The 20,650-nt window shown below is 35.9% G+C and overlaps 1 protein-coding gene and 1 non-coding gene across 4 annotated transcripts; one reads left to right on the top strand and one right to left on the bottom strand.

Annotated features, from left to right (window-relative positions):
• The first annotated feature begins 811 nt into the window (after window positions 1-811).
• On the top strand, window positions 812-20,129 carry LOC127961398 (nuclear factor 1 B-type). Of its 3 annotated transcripts, none has more exons than XM_052560480.1 (2): window positions 812-1,037; window positions 19,223-20,129. In XM_052560480.1, exons 1-2 carry the CDS (start codon window positions 942-944, stop codon window positions 19,766-19,768), a joined length of 642 nt encoding a protein of 213 aa, XP_052416440.1. In that variant the 5' UTR covers window positions 812-941; the 3' UTR covers window positions 19,769-20,129. The 3 variants fall into 3 exon arrangements, with proteins under 3 accessions (XP_052416440.1, XP_052416442.1, XP_052416441.1); XM_052560482.1 differs by lacking the exon at window positions 812-1,037 and adding an exon at window positions 13,280-13,639; XM_052560481.1 differs by lacking the exon at window positions 812-1,037 and adding an exon at window positions 15,234-15,722.
• trnah-gug (transfer RNA histidin (anticodon GUG)) lies at window positions 8,917-8,988 on the bottom strand. The gene has a single exon. It is a non-coding gene; the product is annotated as a tRNA-His (tRNA).
• Window positions 20,130-20,650: the final 521 nt, after the last annotated feature.

Below are 20,650 nucleotides of genomic sequence, written 5' to 3'. Positions count from 1 at the left end.
TACATTAGCAATTTTGTTATTGCTTCAGTGATACTTGAGAACATGACAGAATGATTAACTCTTCTAATGTGCATAGGGTCATTTTTAAAGAATCATCCGATGAAAATGTTTTATCAGCACCAGCCTCATGTTTCAGTTCAGATTATGTAAAGGTAACTATTTTTTTAATTACACTGCAGAAACAACTGTATTATTATTGAGCATTTTTAGTTTCTTCAATCTGTCTGTGAATGAAGATGTTTAAATCCTCTTGCTTCTTCTGAATCGGTAGAGTTTTCCTATAATGTTTAGAAAGTGATGGTCAAAGCTTGATGAAGTACGCCAGGTTTGTTAGTGAGTGGACTTGGAATACCTGTTTGTGTTTGCGCCTCTCTTTCTTTCTCTCTTTCCTGCTCCCTCTGTCTCTCCCTCCCTCATTTGCTGTAAGCTTGTGATATCTGAACCGTGCCCGGCTCTCATGTCTATAAAACTCCCCAGTCTTTGTTTGGGGAATATAATTCCCATTTGGGCCTCCCTTCATCAACATGAAGAGCATATGGGGGAGGGGGCCAAAATGTGTGTGTGTATTTATAGGGGGGTCCAAAAACCATAATCAACAATACAGAACCAATGAAAATGCAAAAAAAAACTTTGTATGCTCCTGTTCTGCGCAGCTTAAAAAATTAAAGTCCTGGCCGAGGTGGGGGGCTTTCTCTCTGTGTGTGAGTGTGTGTGTGTGTGTGAGGGATTCAGATCCTGATCCTGTCATTATAGGCAGCACTGGAGGCTGGAGTCATCGCTGCAGCACAGGGCTGCTTGCGTGTGTGTGTGTGTGTGTGTGTGCGTGCGTGCACTTTTTTCTCCCATAATGCAGTGTGATAAGGATTGGCCTACATGGGGCTGAGAGAGTGGCGTCTGATGAAGGCTTGATTAGTGTGTTATCTACTCCTGAGCTGCTCCTGATGAAAGCTACTGACGGGAGAATGGCTGGGAAAACGGCAGACAGCTCCATCAAATGGCAGCTATGTTATGACATGACAGCCAGGACCTGGTGGATGGTAAGTTTGGTGCTTTTTGGATTTTTTTCCTTCGCTTTCTCCCACCAATTTTTTGAGTGACGTAACTCCTCCTTTGGTGCGATTCATAGCATGTCTTGAGAAAAGGTTTTGCAGAGTAGCTGTTTGAATTTGAAATCTTTGTTTTATCATTTGAAAAAGTTGTTTAGCAGTATTTACATAATTATTTAGAATCTTTTTGTGATTTGTAAAACCAAATATGTGTATGTATTTATATATTTGATTATTTTTTTTCTGCTGTACTTTTATTTATTTTACATTTATGTTAGAATATGGTTGTGTGTAATCCTGCTTTATACCCGGTCTTCTAATGAGTTTATATTTAGCTAAATGTGTGTTGTATACAGATATCACTGGTGTCAGGTGAGGTCAGGACCCTGCGTTAAACTCTGTTTCAGGAGGTCAAGGTTCCTCTTCTGTTTGCATATTGCGATCTATATTAATTTTAGGTTATAACTCACCTTTAATCATGTTCAAGGGGTCAATCCCAATTATTGCTGTTATGGGCATTTTGAGAGTATATCGGAGATGATCCATGGTCACTTCAGATGAAAATTAAAAGAAGTATAAGAAGTGAAGTGTTATTCCATCTGATGTCTCTTGCAGCCGTTGCTTGGATGATTTCTGATGTTGTTTTTGATGTTGTTTGGTTGACTTCGTGACTTACTCCACTAGTTTTGCTCATGCCACTCATGAACACTGTCGCACAAGATGTGGTCTTGCCCTGCACTTGTTGACATTTTTCTCTGTGTTTGTCTATTTTCCCTCTTGGCAGACAAAAGCCTCTTGTTTGAGTGTCGCTTTCAATGAAGCTTCTGCTATTTCTCATTCCACTATGAATGCTATTATTATTATTATTATTATTATTATTTTTATTTATTTAAGTTAAATACTTTTTTCCTTTTTCTAGCAATCTTGTGAGTTAACAGTTTATCAGTGTGTTTTAATAGGACAGTTACATCAATTAACGTACAAAGGGATGCTCCAAAATCAGTGTTTTAATTAAAGTGTTTAATTTGATTATTATTATAAATATGCATGATTTACCACTATAAACATTTTATAGCAAAAACAGTGTTTAGAAAGGAATCATCTTTGTTGCACAAGACGAAGTCCAAAAATGATTTTATGAACTTGATTTGCTTATTTGGATACAATATAACACTTTTGTGTTTTCAAATATAGTCATTAAGTAATTAGTCATTTATTTTGTGCAAAACTGTGGCTTCTGTCTGAGCCATTTGTCTATGAGTCTATAGGACTCATCGACAAATATAATAACAAAGAAAATTTTAATTGTATAAGGCAGTGGTTCCCAAACCCTAATACTGGAGGCACCCCAACACTGCAGGTGTGTTTGATTATGGAGACATGCCAAACGTGCAGTGTTGGAGTGCCTCCAGGACCAGGTTTACCATAATTTAAAGTTACATTATTTTGATGTGTTTATTTGAGTACGTTTGCAATGACCATCGTTCTTTGGTTAAAAGGAATGTTAACATTTGTCTTTTCTGGTTGTAGATAGGGTTAGGGTCACACACTTATTAGTGAAGTGTTTTATTGTGCACTATTAAATGTATAAATATATATATATATGCATTTTGTATATTTTTTCTTCTGAAAATTTGTAAACAAAAACGCAGTAATTAAATCTGGAACACTGCCACTGCCTTTATAGTTAATCATTTCCAGTATAAATGTGACCCTGGCTGTGAAAACACAGCTGAAGTCCTTTTTTCTTTTCTTTTTCTTTTTTACTGTTTTTCAAAGAACATTCTGTGAAAATGTAACCTTGATATCTTTAATATAGACTGAAAAAAGCTGTGCCCAAGTTTGAAATCATAGTGAAATTAATGTTGTAAAATTGTTATCTCGTTATCTCATAATTCAATTTTTATACTTTAGCCTGAATTTCACAAACAGGGTCACAAATGTTATTGTATACATGGATATTATACAATAGATTTGTATACATTAATAAAAAATAAAGAAATAAAATATGCCATGTGTTTACCACTGAATATTGACAGATGGGAGATCTTTCCTTTTTATACAGTGTCCAGTGAAATATCTGAGTTCAATCAAGAATTTGGAACATTACACAATATGTCTATTTTCTGTGTTTCACATAGGCTTAAAAAAAAAAAAAAAGACATGGATTATTTTGAAACACGAACCACTCAGATACTCAAGATTAAGAAACTTGCTCAAAATGTCAGAACTGTCAGCAGATGCTGGGGTGGGCTTGGAAAGAGAGGAAAGCAGCATTTATCGCTAATCCCTGTGGCCAACAGTCGTTCATTAAGGTACACACTACGGTCCCCCATTATTATTATTTTTTTATTAAGGGTCTTTTTTTTAAGAGTCCCTCTGTCTGGCTTGCTTTGTGCAGCTGGGAGACTGATGTCAGTCTGCATGCCAGCCTCCCAGCAATCTGGCCTTCAGACGATGCTCCTGCTCTCCTGCCGAATGTGGGTCGAAGATTAGCATAATACCAACTAATCGTGAATAACATTAGCATTGAGTAAGGCAGTAATTAAAAGGATTAGCAGTAGGGGAAGAAATAAATGAGGAAATTATGTGACAACTATTTTTATGATATTGATTGAATGACCACTGGGCTCTGGGTATTTTTTTTTATTTTTTTAACCATGGGCTCTGATGCTCAGGGCTGTTTCTGACTTGGGCCCGGGTTACTTTTGAGTTCTGGTATGACAAATAGGCTACAAAAATACATAGGCTATAGCATATGCTATAGCTATATGCAATCATGATTAATCTTTATAAGATCGTGATCTTGATTAAAACACATTCCATCTTATTCCTAAATGATGATTATGCTATGTCTGTTTAACCATTGAAAAGACAGTAACATTAAACCTACTTTAGTGCAGCTGCTGATCCAGAGAGAGCAGCTCATCATGTAAGTTTTATGTTTGAAACAGCTTCACAGTCAACTTACATAGTAGTCTAGGCTAAATTTCTGTGTTGCAAACGTTAAACAATAAAGAAAGTATTGGGATAAAAGTTTGTTTTATTAACCTCAGATGTTGCAGCAGTACAAATTGAATAATTGATGTTTGAACCTATGTTGCGCTTCAAATTTAGATTTTGTTACATGATACCAGTAGGTGGCGACCAATGATTGTTAAAATGTATTTGATGCCCTCATCATTCATTTAAAAGATGTGTTAAAAAACTGGACGAAACAGTCTTCATTCAATGGTTTTGTCATAATGAAATAGCCTAATAAATATTTTTTAAATATTTTTTATTTAAAATAGCCTAATAAATATTTTTAAATAGCCTCATTTATAACATTAAATGTAATATTTTGTTAAATAATTTTATCAGTAAATAAGCCTACATATTATTTTGTTTGGTTGTCTAAATGTTTTGTTTTCAGAATTGAGAGAACAGTGATCTATATTCTTCTAACTATTATTAGAGAAGAGTCATGAGGAGTTTAGGGTTTAACTCTTCGAAGACCAGCGTGAAACTCGATCACCACATGGGATTAGTGTCAGCTGACATTATGATAGTAGTGACGTTGTACTTTTTAGATAGGTCACCTTGGTGCTTTTGATTTAGACTCAAATCCTCAGACTGATCTAACAACTAAATGTTTTGTTTGTCTGGAAGCTAAACTCGCTCTGTAATCACAGTGTTAATTATTCCGGCTGCTGGGCATACCTCAGGTTAGTTTGATCATTATCGTAGGGATCAAGCTCAACTTCCTCTAACTGCTCTCTGCCAGCAGTGTGTATTATCAGAGCAGCATGTTTAAAGCTTCTGCCACCTTCATCTCACCATCAAACTCTAGTACTATTATTACCCTACCACCACTACTGCCATAATAAAGATTACTATTATTTTTTATAATACTTCTAATATTAAAGTTTGTGTCATTATGTGTAAAACATATTCAATGACAATAAATGCAATATTATTGTTGTTGTTGCTGTTTTTGTAATTTGTTTAGAATCTTTCCAAAGCTAAAGGACAAACTCCCATCAGATTAATACAGAGAATTAAGAAAAAAAAAGTTAAAATACCTTTGCTGTTTTACTTTACATGGAGCAGGTCACCCCATGTAGAACACCATTTTAAGATCACATGACCACCTGAATATTACTTGCTTTAGCTCTGCTTTATTGGACCCTTATTCTTGAGAAATAAATTAGCTGGTTGTGAGTAGAGCCTTTATATACTGACAGTGGTACTAAAAAGTATTTATTTTGCATGATATTGCAGCCATAGATGTCAGTACAAGTCTGAGACAACTGTCATATCAGTTAGCACAATTCCATTAATATCGTTGCTATTTCTGCTGAATAATTCATTACTCTGAAGCCATTTAAAAAGTATAGCCCTGCATTCAGATGTGACTGAACAACCTTTCCAGAGTTTTCTGAATGACATTTGAGTTTATATAATTTATTGTAGAGATATTATTTGAATAAACTTAACATGAGTTTATGAAAATGGCTGCTTATAGTTAACCCACGTAACTAAGCAGATAAATCTGTACATATAGATAACCTGTTGCTAATATTTAAATGTTCAGTCTTAGAAATTTAAGTGATTTGGCTCTTCATAAAGTTATATTTAAAACATCCGAAAGATTAGTGCACAAGCAGTAGGTCAGTTTAGTAAAAAAACACACATGGCAGACATTCACATTGAGGATTAGAGTTCTCAGAGGACCACTGAGTTTGCCGAAAAAGAGTAGGAAATTTACTCTGGAATTTTTTAGGCTACAGAAGATGTGTGAGATAAAAAACACAGACTTGGCAGATTCCAATGGGATTAAAATCACAAAGAAAACTAGTCCTGTCCGAATAGGACTTATGTTCTATAGTATGAATGTAATCCAGATGTACTACATCTACCATGTTGTCATGTGACCTATCATTGTCAGAGAGCAACAGTGCCTGCACACTTTTTCAGGTGCCTTGGTTCCAGAAGTATTTTTCCCATAGGGACTTTGCAAAGTTTTTGTTAAACATATATAAATCAAGAACCAAACCTACCAGCAACAAGTTTAAATGTTGCTTTGAAAAACAAAACATTACTAACTTAGACTTGACACCTAAAAAGTATATATATATATATATATATATATACATATACATATACATATACATATACATATACATATACATATATATATATATATATATATATATATATATATATATATATATATATATATATAGAAACAGACAAAGGTACAAGACTGTACTTAGCATCTTTAATGATCTGATGCATGGCAAACTTCATAATCAAATTAAAAAGGTTTTGCTTCTCTCTTATGGTAAATGATAAATGTAGGAAGAGTATTATATGTGGTTCTAAATTCCTCATCCGTGAATTTGGACATCCTACTCTTTTTACATACCTTTTCTTGCCTGCTATATAGTACTGAAGTATTCATATTTGGATTCAGCCTGGGTACTTATTGAATACTTTTGGAAAGCTGGCACTTATGTGTACACGTGAGACTATTTTCAAAAAGCTGTGAAAAGGCATAAATGAATAGCTTACTATCTGTTGACTTATCTTTGAGCGATCAGATGGAGAGCATTTTGAAGAGAATTATTGACCAGGGGTTCTTTAACTGTTACAGCAATGTGTAGCCATGCCTGACGAAGATCTGCTTTGGGCAATTAGGAAACAAAAGGCCTCTTTGTTCTAAACAGGGTTGGGGGGTCGATGAGGGGACGTTTAGAAAGAAAGGAGCCTTGAGAGAGGAAAAAGGGAATCATCAAGGTATGGACTAGAACTGCTGCATGGAGGAATAGTGTGTATTAAAGTAACCTGGCCACTTATATTAACTGTTCTAATTAAATATAGGTGAATTAAGTATAAATTGCGATTATGAATTAAGGTCATCAATACTAATTGTGTAGTAAGGCTGAGTTTAATGCTATAACAATTTTCTTGTTTATTTTTGTACTGCTCGTCTTGTTTCTCTTTGTTTTTATCTTTTTAAAACCTCTTGAAAAAGAAAAAAGAAAAATGGTTGCTTCTGTTTAAAACCTTAATTAATTCAATGCCGACTTGCTTACACCCTAAATGCCTGCAAGCAGAAATAATGTGAGACCTGCAGATAAATTATGATTATATGATTTGTTGTTTACCTGCAGCACTAGCCCTTAATTGTGGCATGAGAATAATTATTTATATGAAGTATTAGAATTTTAAATCACTAGTATTAAAACTAGACTACTGTTAAAAAAAGTCTTTCTTCAAACAAACTAAAAGAATCTGACTTCATTTACCCACCAGGTTGTTCCAAATGTACACAGTCATTAGATCCACAGACAGAAGAATTAAACATTTGAAAGTAAATGGACTGTCATGCTGATGCATGTCGTACAGTTACATATTATAGTTGTTGTAACTGGCAGATTCCCATCACTATTACAGGGATGTCTCTACTCTAATTTCTTATTAATTTCTCTAATTCCTAGTCCAATAGGACTCAACATTGCACATTCTAATATTATTGATATCTTTCAACATACCCTTCACACACAAACGTTAAATGTGATGTGATCACACGAAAACAACTTCAGTATTTATGCCACTGTTTGTGGAGGAAACCCCCTTTAGCGAAGATGAAAGATAAAATATCAGACCATGATGCTTCTATAGTTGTGGCTAATGAAGATGCACATTGTTACAGGAACATGTGTTCTGAGACCAGACAAAGGCCTGCAGGGATGCACATTTCATGCGACATAGGTGCATGCTTGTCCTGTCAATCAAGACCTATTGAAGTGAGGAGGTAGACAGACGCACATAGAGAGAGAAAGCAAGCACACAGCAGTTTTGCCTGGCTCTTCTGTGGAGGCCTGCTGCTTTTTTCTCGTAGCTGAAGGATTTGCAATGCATGCACGGGTGTGTGTGTGAGTGTGAATGGGACGCAGTGGTTTTGGCAGGATTCCATGTTTACTATAAGCTTTCTCCTTGTTTATTTGAGCGTGCATCTCGTTGTTGCTCTTGTTCTTGGTGGCTGGTTCGTAGTAGCGAAGGAACAAGGACATTCTTTCATGGTTGTCAACAGGTGCAAAAGAGCTCCTTCTGCGTCTCTTTGAGTGTGTCTTTGTGCTTTTGATGTGTAAGTGTGTGAGGTTTTTTTATTTTAAAGATGAGTCATTGGGCAAAGAGACAGGAAATAAGAAAACTAACATTAAAACTAAAATGACATTGTAACAAAAACAACACATACATGTTTCTAACTTTGATTACATTTCACTAAGGGAATCTGTAAAATAAATTAATGAAATTAGTTGACACGCCTTTGATGGTAAAGACAACACTGTTAAAACACTGGTTGTTGATGTGTTTTCATTAATAACATTAGCTACAGTTTTAGTAGTCTCTACCATCCAGGAGACATAAATATCCGTATCTAGAATTACTAGAGGTGCGGTAATCTCTACTGGACACAGTGAGGTAAATAATCAGTATTTATCTCTGCCAAGTTTCCTAACGATCCATTTGCAGCAGTGGTATCATGTCATGGTCGTTTGCTGCCCTCTGGTGCCTAAATCGTCTGGTGCGTACATATTAAAAACCGAGGGTGTCTTTAAACATCCTAAGAACATACAGGTCAGTCGTTGGTTATGCTTTTCTCCTAACTATCGTCACTGTAGATGGCAAAATACAGGCTATATTTATAGCCTATTTTTGAGTTACAAGAACATTAATTTAAAGTATTTTTTTTAATTAAAGAGAGGTTTTAAAGTGTAAAAAGACATTATATGATAGGCTACAATATCACACTTGCATTTTCAAAATATATGAACATATAATTTTGCCACTCAAAATAGCAGCCTGACAGAGGAACGTTTGCCGTGACCCGGATTCGAACCGGGGTTGCTGCGGCCACAACGCAGAGTACTAACCACTATACGATCACGGCCTACGGTTCGCCAACAGCCTGTCCCCTACAGCATTCTTGAGGGCTGAATGGAAACTGCGCTGTGCGTACACTCTGCCTTACAACCTCTGGAAGAGTACACCCAAGAGGTGCTGGTGCCGCACATTCTGCCTCAGAAAACGGTATTTTGAAGTTATTAAATCTTCATATTAAATTGATCAACAAAGAGCAAAGATTTTATTCTAACCAAATTATATATATATATATATATATATATATATATATATATATATATATATATATATATATATATATATATATATATATATATATATATATATATATATATTCTCTCTCTCTCTCTTAAGGTTAAATGCTTAATGTCAGCTTAATTATGCTACAGACACTCCGAGTAGTTCACCATTTTTGAACAGCATATTAACTAATTGGCTGTTCCAAACAGCCTGCTGCTTCTTTATTTTCTATCACATTAAATCAAATACAAAAGCTACTCTTTTCGACGTTCTTTGTCGTGACCCGGATTCGAACTGTGGTTGCTGCGGACACAACGCAGAATACTAACCAATATACGATCTAGGCGAGCTACGAAAGGAAACAGCATTTGAACGTTCATTAATGTTTTATCATTACTGTGGCAGCGCAACAACAATCTTTATTAAACATCATGGCTCTAAGTGTTTTTATATATATGTAGGCTAATAATTCACATCTGGTTTTAAGTGGCTAATCTGTGGGCATTCTGTGGTCCTGTTGTGATTAAAGGACATTTGTGTGTGCATTAATAGTCAAAACTGTCATTTGATGTCTAAGTTAGGTTGCAGGTTTCTAAGCCATAAGAAGATGTGCTTTTTTGGAACTAGCAAATAAAGGCGACTCGAAGACAGCAGAGCGTGTCACTGGAATTCTATACATGATGCCGTCTACCTTTGTTCTTTTGTAAAGGACCAAAATGCACCTTGCGAATGTGTTATTCACCTAAGTCTCTCGTAATTTGTTTAACATCACCTGCTTGCAGTCTAGGCCCGCTGAAACAAATATGGCCTTGTTGGCGCCATATGAAAATGCATTGGATGTATTCAGGCCACTTAAGAGCAAAGACCATTTATATCACAAAACTTTATATTACAATAACCTAAAAGACAATACTAGTAGCCTATAATAGGCATAACTGTTTTAGAATTTAGCAATTCACAAAGATTCCAATTTTGAAGCAGAACTACACGAAATATGTAAAATCCATCCATCCATTTTCCAAAACGCTATATCCTCTTTAGGGTCGCTGAACCCCAGCGTCTCGGGTCACAGACGGGGGACACCCTGGCAGGATGGCCTGTAATGTAATATGATATTATAGTATGGATTTATTGAAAACTGAATAGACAAAACATGACCATACATAGCATATTTGATTTATTTTCACCTGAAAAGCAGACTGAAATATTAGAATAAATAACATAAAAACGTTTTTATCAATTTCATATTCATACGTAGACCTATATTCATGTTCATCTAACTTGAGCATAATGATAAAATTGTTAAGCTACAAATAGGCTATAGCTGCAGTTTTACGTTGGTCAAAGTGGCCGCCAAATAACACATAGGCTAATACAATTTCTTTAACACAAAACGGACATCCAAACCCAAGACGGCATTTGAAAGGTTGCTTGGTTAGAGAGGTAGTGTTATTAAAAACAATAAATGTGCATAGTCTTTTTATCTAGTCTACATAAAAAATAAAAAAATAAATCCCCTATGTGTGACTTGACGTGTAATCTAGACTAATTCATATATAGATTGTAGTTAGGCAATTATATATATATTTAATAACTGATTGTCAAGTCGGGCTCAAACGATTCAAAGCACTAGGCTATAATACACGTTACATTAATTAATTATATAATAAATTAAAAAAATCTCACTAAAACATGGTAAAAAGGCGCTTCTGGGTCTCAGAGTGAAAGGTTTGAATGGAAGTTATGGGCTGGTAGCCTATCAGTTTCTTAGAATAATAATAATTATTATCATCATTATTAATAATAATTACAATAATACACTTTTTAAAGTTTGCGGGAAAACTATAACGTATAACAGAGACGTAGAAAAGCTCAGCAATGAGCTAGGTAGACTTCAAGCTGTTTTTAGACGGTCGTATGTCCCTTGGCTGTCCAGTTAACTGATTTATGGTAAGATAGATACAAAGGCAAAAGCTATTTATTCAAAAGCCTAAGGTCACTGGTTTCTATTTAATAAAAACATTTCGCCACTCAACTATTTGTCAGCTTTAGAAATCAATGTGCACGTTGCAAGGCAAATGTATTTTTAAAACAGTGAATACAGTGATGTAGCATAGAGTAATATTCACTTGTAAGACTTGACGAATGCTTAGCCTACTGCTATGAAACATGAAAACACTTTTTAATCGTCAAGTCCCTGCTTTTCTTTACTCCATGGTCTAAAATAATTAGAATTTGAGACATTTGAAACGAAGTATCATCATACAACCGTTCCGAGCCACTGATCCGTTCGCTGTACATAGCCTACGTACTGCACAAGTAAAACGAGAATTAATGACTAGGAAAGTTTGGCGTTGGATATCTCGAGATATATCTGCAAGAGAATAGAATACCTATGTTCATGAAATGAATTGAACTTACGGAGGCAGTACCGAGGCTCGTTGTGCGCACGCGACACATTTCCAAACTCATTTGAAACTTGACAGGCACAAGGGAGCAGAATTAACTCAACTCTTCAGCTGGACATCTGTGTTTCTATACGTTAATAGTGGTTTCATGTCCTCCGCTCACAAGTGAGCTTGCCAAAGATTACGTCTAAGGATTTGGAGCCCTTTCGCTTCATTTCGTATGACACTCCACCTACTCGATAATGCTCAAACAAGCCGTGTGTTTTAGCTACAAGTGTGACGATGTAAACCTGAATAAACTATTTATTCTGTAAAAATCGTTTATCTTGGCAGTTTCATTTGGTGAGGCACGAGTACAGTCACAACCAAAACGAACTTTCCGAGGTGAGAGCAAGGATGTCCCCAAACGACAGTGTTGGGTGCTCGGATCGGCACGCTTCATTGTAGGTGAAAGAGTTTTAAAAGTTCGTATATCTGACAGATAAAAAACACATTATATAGCTACAACAGAACCATAACTTGGTGCAATTTCTTCTGTTGAAATTGTTGAAAAAAAAGGTCCTAGCTTACCGAACGATTAAACAATTTGTCAAGCCTACTACATAGTGTTTAATATGAGTGATATTTATCGATTGATTTTGTAACAATTCACCTAAATTAAAGACTCAATGATCTGAAAATTATTTTGTTTAAGATGAACACATTAATTGCATTGTCCTGTGACTCATAGCCTATATAAAAATACAATTTGTCAAAATAACAAATAATAAATATGTGTTGTTTGAGTTTTCTGTTATATGCCATTATTGCTATTTTTATATAAATAAGTGACATGTTTAATCCTTACTCCGTTTTAATAGGCTTACTTCTGTCGCATGATTTGATGACATCGATAAACACGCTCAAATGTGCGTTTCATCCTTGTTGGACTGGCGTGTGTGTGTGTGTGTGTGTGTGTTGTGTGTGCTGCGCTCTGGTGTTCTGGTGGGCTGGATCAGTGCCATCATTGTGCTCCCGAACAGTGGTGTCTTTATTTGACACTAGATTTTATAGAAAATCTTGATGTATGCGTAATATATATATATATATATATATATATATATATATATATATATATATATATATATATATATATATATATATATATATATATATATATATGGTTATCACACATTCAAACTGATGTTTGTTGGTGTAGTATATGTCCTATTTTGAAACATAATCGTAACATCATATTTGACACCCCACCTCTAATAGGCCTAATACAGACAGTCTTTATATATTATATGTGTGATATGTGTGATAACCGTTATTATCAATTTAATTAAAATAAAAATGTTCTTTTCTTTTCTTTTCTATTTTTAATACGAATTGATTTAGTAGGCTAGTAGCCTAATATATTTGCTTTCATGTCGGTCCACAAGGAATTCTTAATCCCCAATGCCAAAATGCACACAGGAATTTGACCTATCTTTAGCCACAAGTCTAAAGTTCTCTAGGTCTCGGTTTGATGGGACTTGGTCAGTATTAATATGCAAATAGTGACACTGCCCGTCGAGCGGAAGTGAGGGGCCTAGGGCATGGAACGCAGAGCAGAGCTCCGCCGGCGCGCCAACCAATCAGCAACAAGGATGTAATTCCAAATGCGCAGCTACGTTTGGCTGCTGCCTGCGAGCAACAGCGACGACAGAGAAAGTGAAGGCACAGACCTACCCACTTCCAAAAACTCAGCCTATTCTGGACCGCGTTCAACTTAACCACCAAAAGCTATCCAAAAAGACTGACTTGCAGAGGAAGGAAGATAAAAAAAACATTAGAGGTGCTCGCTGAGTTGATTTTGCCGCCTGTCTGCCAAGAATTCTCTTCCGGTGTTCATTTTTGTAAGCACTACAACGTGAAACGAAAAGCAAGAGAGAGAGAAAAAAATTAAAAGCACAATTTTTTTTCGAACTTGAGACATGTGAGCGTACCGGCTTCAGATTCATCTGGCCTCCAGGAACCCCCTTCAATTCCATGCAATACAGTGCAATGGTACGTTACGATGGGAAACACTGTCTTATTAACATTTGTGAATATTTTTCTCGAGTTGCTGCGTTTCGCGTATGTAACCTCAAAAGGGCAATAGCATTACGTTTAACAGTTGAAATGAACAAGATACTTTAAAACTGAAAACAAAATGATAGTAATGTTGGATTGTTTACTGGCAAACGTCCCATATGGGTCATATCATTGTGTCAGAAGTCGAGTTTGTGCCTCTTGGCATGCATCCTATGTTCGCTAAAACTCTCTCCCGAATAGCAGTGCACTTCTGGCACGGAGCAGCAGCGCGAATACCTGGACAATCGTGTTCATGTTTACTCACACTGCTGTCCTGTCATTTAAATGCTTATCCCACACTGTTATACGTAAAGGCATTTTTTTTTACATTATATCAACTGTTTTCTTTTGACAAATGATACTTCATTTCTAAGAAACGTTGAGTTATCTAGGCTACACGTCGATGTTTGTCTTCAGAATAGTTTACGTGCGCAAACCGATCCATTGTTTTATCATTAAAATGTTTGGAGTTTGTTGCGTTGCTCTTTTGTTGCGGTCCATTGTGTTACATTTCAGTTATTGATTCAGTCTTATTCATAAAGTCATGGTGGAACGTTTTGGACTTATGAGTTGGACGGAGGGGGTGGGCTTTGGCTTTGACTTTGACACAATATGCCGATGTAAAGCGAAAGGAATCATTATCTGTACAGCAAAAAAAAAAAAAAAAAAAAAAAAATACCGGCCCTGTGCTCATCTCGCACTGGAATATGTAATATAAACATTGCACTACAGCAGACGTTTCTCCTTTATCCCAAAACTAAACTGTTGTTATGTAGTAGAACTTTTATATCGCACTGAAACCACAGTGAACATTTGTGATATAATTCATATATTCACTTTTGACTTCCTTTGCGAACGCTGCAGGCCCAAACTTGCATTTGCATCTGTAACAATCCGTGCATTTCCAAACGTATGATGTAATAAAAGATGCTTGATGTTTTAAAAGTCATGCTTTATCTCTGTACTGGTTTGTAATAGGTGATAGTGAAAGTAAACTTAAACCAAAGTCGCAAAGTAGTCAACAATTACATTCTTTCATTGCCCTGATATGATTTGATCATATAGGCATAAGCATTTTTTTTTATTAAGACAATGACCTGTAAAATGTAGCTAATCAAAGTCAAAGGCATATTTATAATTCAAATTAAAATAGCCTATAGGCAAACTAAAGCAATAGGCTATATGGATTCAAAATAAGACTAATTAATAAGTTTTATGTATTTGTTGTTTCTTTATTGTTAACAGATATAAATGGCCTAAATTGTTTTAATTTATAATGGAAGAAACTAGCAAAAACCTTTACATACTGTATTGTGCTCGCACGCTGTGCTTTATCGTGTTTCATAGTTCTACATGCCTGCCTGAAGTGCTTGCCACGAAAAATAATAACACTTGTATAAAAAGTGGGAAATTGCTTAAATCTTTGTCAGTGTCACGGAGGTGCAGTCGAGGTGGGCTGGAAATATGGGATATGCGCTTGCTGGAAGAGGAGGAGTATGACTGTGTAATTAAAGGCGAAAAAAAAAAATCTTCAGACTGATTTGTTAGGCTCCAGCAGACTAGAGGGTGTTACCGGCCCATAGTATATCAAGTTTGAAAAGCAAACACATGATCAGAAATTAGGCGCCTTCAAGTTTTCTTATTGCACGTGCGATATAGGCCTATTTTTTAAGATTCCTCTTTAAAACTCAACTCTGAGATTCCGGTTGTTTTTTGCTCCGCGGCGGGTTCATCTCAAGCGCTGTGGATGCGTCTAGATTCACTCCGTTTACAATCTTTTGTGCTCTTAAACAGCGGTCAGGATCGGTTAAATGCTAAGTGTGGGATCTCCAGTTGTTCTCTGTTGCCGGATAAGAGCGTGTTTTTTTGAATGAGGATATCTTAGTCTTAGTCAAACGTGCACGGAGCAGTACGGGCTCTGAAGAATGAAGCGATAATATCAATCATCTGTGATACCCTTCAGGACTTTGAATAACAGCGCCGACCTACGATGTATTCGCCGATTTGTCTCACACAGGTATATTATTGAATTATCACTCTATGGGTGATTTCTGATACTTTTTCTTATAGGCTACACATTATTCACTGTGCTTTGATTATTCGAAGAACTGCTTTAGTTACAGTCTATAGGCTATGCACATTTATTGTACACTTCCCTCTTGTCTTTTGAAGTATCGTACTTCAACAACTTCTTCGTCATCGTGTTTTACAAAAGGCTTTTATGAAGATCGATGCTTTGAAACATAGCCTGTCTGCAACCTTTTACTAACATTCCTAAACATAAGATTCAAATTAAAACGAAATAAGAAGCCGTTCTGAAGAACCTTTTTAAATTCAGTAAAGAACATTTACTCTCTAGTTCTTGAAAACCATCTACGTAGCCTACTGGTACTGTAAATTCCCCCAAATCAGTCCCTAATTTGACAAACCTATATGTTAATGTACAATAACTTTCTTTCTTTTTTCCCTTCTTTTTTTTCTTTTTTTTTTTTTTACTTTACAGAGCCATATAACCAATTTACACAGCGAGACATCGTTTTGGATAATAGGTTTCTTTGAAGAAATATTAAAGAACTATTTTATGAGTGCAGTAGATTTTAAATTTAAAGCAGTTTGATTTAAAGTATCCAATCAGACATTCAGTTTGATGTAGCCTAAAGATTGGTTGATATGATACAATGTGCATATTGGAGCGAGACTATGTTTACCTTAATAATCTCTGAACAGACCAGTGTTCACATAAACTTGATCTAATTTGATGTCATCCGTAAATTACTCAATTTATGCTGCTATAGAAATTAACTTGATTGAACATAGCAACTTTATATGAGGTGAACAGCAGGGAGATATCTAAATACTGTTAATCTCAACTGTTAATTTCAAACGCGAGGTTAGGACAGTGCATTTGAATTAACCTTTGAAGAGCTCACTGTTTAGCCTTACTTTCAACTAAAGAAAACTTGCTGGGAGATCCTCTCATAGAGTGAATTAAGATTAAAACAACGATAAGGTTGATTCAGCGGTTGGACAGAGTCCGCCGGCTTTGGCTGACACAATTTTACTGTTTATATTTTCCTTGGCATCAGAGAGTGATTGACTGAGATATGGTGAGTACAGAGGACCTCGAGCCTGCGCAGCCCACAACCTCGTGTTACACTTTTAAAATCCGTGTGATTTTTTTTGTTCTTCAAGTAATTTCTTAACATGCTGATATGAGATCAGTTTGCATAACAACTACTATGACAACAGATAATGTAATGTTTTAATTCCACATTACATTTACTATGATATTAATGTTACATCGTTGTGATATGTGATCTTTAATAACGTATTTAAATGCAATATGACAAAAATATTAATAAAATAGTAATGGCTTCTTTGCAATTAATATTGCAAAATATAAATATTGCAAAATATTTTTTTTTCTTGTCATTACATTTATAATAGAACAAAACCGATTGAATGAAGATCCTTTTTGAATATTTCCTGTATTGTTATTTGACTGTATATATATATTTTTGGTTGTTGAGTGGACACTGCAGTGTGCATTTGGTTGTAAATATATATATATATATATATATATATATATATATATATATATATATATATATATAGACACACACACACACACACACACATACATATTAAGTTAGCTGTAATAATAATAATAATAATAATAATAATAAACTATCTTTAAATATTATGTCTGATCTGATTTGTTAGGAAATTAGCACTTTGAATGTTATTTGAGTTTTTATACATTCCAGGACTACACCTGATAGTGTGAAAACTCACACTCTTCAGCGAATTAAATTTTTTCTTGAGCAACACACACTATTGCACATTGTCGCGTGATAGATTTCTAATACATTTCAAAGTTGTGTAGTTTGTATGTATTTATACAGTGGTTAAGTGTGGGCTATGTGTGTGGGGCTGTAACTGAAATACAGGCAGTGGTGTGCTGGTTGTGGTTTCCCAAAGAGCTGCCGCCCGCCTGCACACAGAACAATATGTGGTTTAACTCTTCTTAGATCCATTCACTGCAGTCCTTGTTCATATTTCGATGTGGCAGGGGAAAAAATATAGAAAAGTTTGCAGAGTGTGTGCATAAAGGTGGTCTTCTCTTTTTCATTGTGTTCAGATTCTCACTCATAGCTCTCATTGTCTTTTTACCTCTTAAACCTTCTTTTCCTTTAATAAGAATTTACAATGTTTATGGAAATTTTGACTGTGAAAGAATAATATTTTATTCTTGCATTAAAAATATAACGTGGTATTTGTCTTCCGGTGTTTAGTGTGAAAAGTTATCCTGTTCTGTTTTATATTTTTAAACATGATTGAAATTGCTTGGTAATATTAAAGCATTTTCTTTTGCTGAGATGATGACGAGATTATATATGTGAAAAAAAAAAACAGAGCAAATGTTACTCAATGGTCTGTAAAATTGGCAACTGTGTTTGCTCAGTTTGTAGTGTAAAGCTATATAACAAGTTGAGGCATATGAAGACAAAAAGCCTTACGCTGAATAAGGCAAGTGTGAATTAACTGTGCCGCGTGTTTGAGGAGTCAGGCCACTTTGGTTTTGGTTTGGCATTTTAATGCCACACTTACTTAAATAGATGTGAGGCCCGAAGAATGTAACTTTTGTGCCATGATGCTATTTTCATTGTACGTCTTGGTTTGATTTTGGAGGGCCTTAGAATAATTGTGGTACATTAATGCTAACAAATTAAGTGATTCCTGAGAACCGCAAACACCTCATTTATAAGAGTAAAAGCTGAAGGTGAATGATCGTGCCCAGAGTTGTCCTTGTCTAAGGCATTTAGTGACTTGTTTTTCCAGGATTCTAAGAGGTTCTGCAGGGCTCTGTGGAAGGGGCTGTTTTAGGAATGCAGGGCGCTTTGATAAGAGATCTGGAAGTATGGGGGATGCATGCTCTCCTGTGCCAACACACGGACTGGTGCTTTGAGTTTGGCTGGAGAAGGAGAGCGAGTGAGTGAGAGAAGGGGGTTAGAGAGAGAGAAGGGGAGAGAGTGATTGGTGATTCTGGAACTGTCTGCTCTTCGCTGGCACGGCGCGGGCAGACGCAGTAAACAGTGGCATCCTTTTTCAGCGTACCTTCGACACCTGCAGGCAGGCCAGCACTGCCTGCAATCGCAGTGGAGATGGTAGATAAACGTGTCATGTTGATGCTTTAAAATCTAATTTTTAAATAACTTTAGTGCTTAAAAGTTATTTAAAAGCAGGAAATGGAATGCTAGAGTTAAAAATATATTTGGTACTGGTATTTGTAACTGTAACTCTGTTTAATACATTTTCTGGACCATTAAATGGCCATTTGTATAACTTTTCTTTACTTATAAATGATTTTTATCAGAAATTATTTCTAAACTGCTTTTTTCCTCTTTCGTTTCTGGCTGCACAGGCTGTTGGCTAATTCAAACGGGAACCCATGCCAAAAGGTCACTTCTGCTCCTGCTCAATTTTTCTTCTTTTTCCCTCCCTCTCTCTTCTCAGGATGAGTTTCATCCCTTCATCGAGGCACTGCTTCCTCATGTCCGTGCCATAGCCTACACCTGGTTCAACCTACAGGCGCGAAAGCGCAAGTACTTCAAGAAGCACGAAAAGCGAATGTCCAAGGATGAGGAACGGGCCGTGAAAGATGAGTTGCTCAGCGAGAAGCCTGAAATCAAACAGAAGTGGGCATCCCGTCTCCTGGCCAAGCTGCGGAAAGACATCCGACAGGAGTACCGGGAGGACTTTGTGCTCAGTGTAACGGGCAAGAAGCACCCATGCTGCGTTCTCTCCAACCCTGATCAGAAGGGCAAGATCCGCCGAATCGACTGCCTGAGGCAGGCTGATAAAGTGTGGCGGCTGGACCTAGTGATGGTCATCCTGTTTAAAGGTATTCCGCTGGAGAGCACAGATGGGGAGCGGCTAGTCAAGTCTCCGCACTGCACCAACCCGGCACTTTGCGTCCAGCCCCACCACATCACTGTCTCGGTGAAAGAGCTGGACTTGTTTCTGGCATACTACGTCCAGGACCAAGGTAAGTCTGACTAGAGGTTAGGAAATGACATTTATTGAATTTAGGTGCTTCTCTTAACTAGCAGAGTGAAGGGTGTAGAGACATTAAATTAATTTAATTGAATGTAATTTCCAGTTGTTATGTACATAAGACTAAGGGCAAATATTTCTTGTGTTGCATGCAAAGAAAGTTTCAAAAATATAAAATTTGGTACATTTAAATAGTATTAAAATGGTTGCATTAAAAGATTTTACATTTCCCAAATTTGTTGGTATATAAAAGTGACAAATATTTAAGCATAATTCATATAAACATAAATGTCCCACATTATATAAATATATGCTAAATATGATCACATTTCCTAAGGTGGAGAATTTCTGCAAATGGCACAATTACACAATAACGTTCTAATAGAAATATTTTTTGTGTTTTTAACATTTTCTAAAATTGTTTTTATTGTTAAATTTTCCAGTGAGATTTGTTCTGGTAATTTTTTTTTTTTACAGTTATTTAACTCTTGTTTTTCTTCTTTTGTTTGAGTACTTGTTTATTTTTCGCAAAGTAAAGGGAAAATTAAGTCAGCACACTTCCCATGTATTCATTTAACATGCACTTTTATCCAAAATGATTTTTAAATTAGGAATGCTGCCTCTTAAACTATCGCTTGTATTTCAACTTTAAGTGGTTTTCTGTTCCAGAAGAATTTCAACGTTATCCATATTTTGTTATTTTAATAATATCAAAGTGTTTCTTTTGTGAATCTGAATGTTGTCACAAAGAGTTGGTTTATCGTCAGCCACGGCACCTCCATTTTGTGAAACTGAAGTGCCAGGGTAAGCAGAAGGCAGAGTGGAGGGACAATAATGGTTGCCACTGGCATCATGGTTGGCATCAGAATCTCTTTTGTGTCTTTGTAA

This window comes from Carassius gibelio, chromosome B7 (genome assembly GCF_023724105.1).
Source record: "Carassius gibelio isolate Cgi1373 ecotype wild population from Czech Republic chromosome B7, carGib1.2-hapl.c, whole genome shotgun sequence".
NCBI classification, from domain to species: Eukaryota; Metazoa; Chordata; class Actinopteri; order Cypriniformes; family Cyprinidae; genus Carassius; species Carassius gibelio.
The sequence above is the reverse complement of the archived record's forward strand: the minus strand, read 5'-3'. Positions and strand labels throughout refer to the sequence as shown.

Excerpts from the sequence above, each read along its gene's own strand:
- LOC127961398 (XM_052560480.1), top strand. The coding sequence starts at position 942 with ATGAAAGCTACTGACGGGAGAATGGCTGGGAAAACGGCAGACAGCTCC. Across the intron at positions 1,038-19,222 it reads CAGCCAGGACCTGGTGGATG|GATGAGTTTCATCCCTTCAT; the intron begins GTAAGTTTGGTG and ends CTCTCTTCTCAG.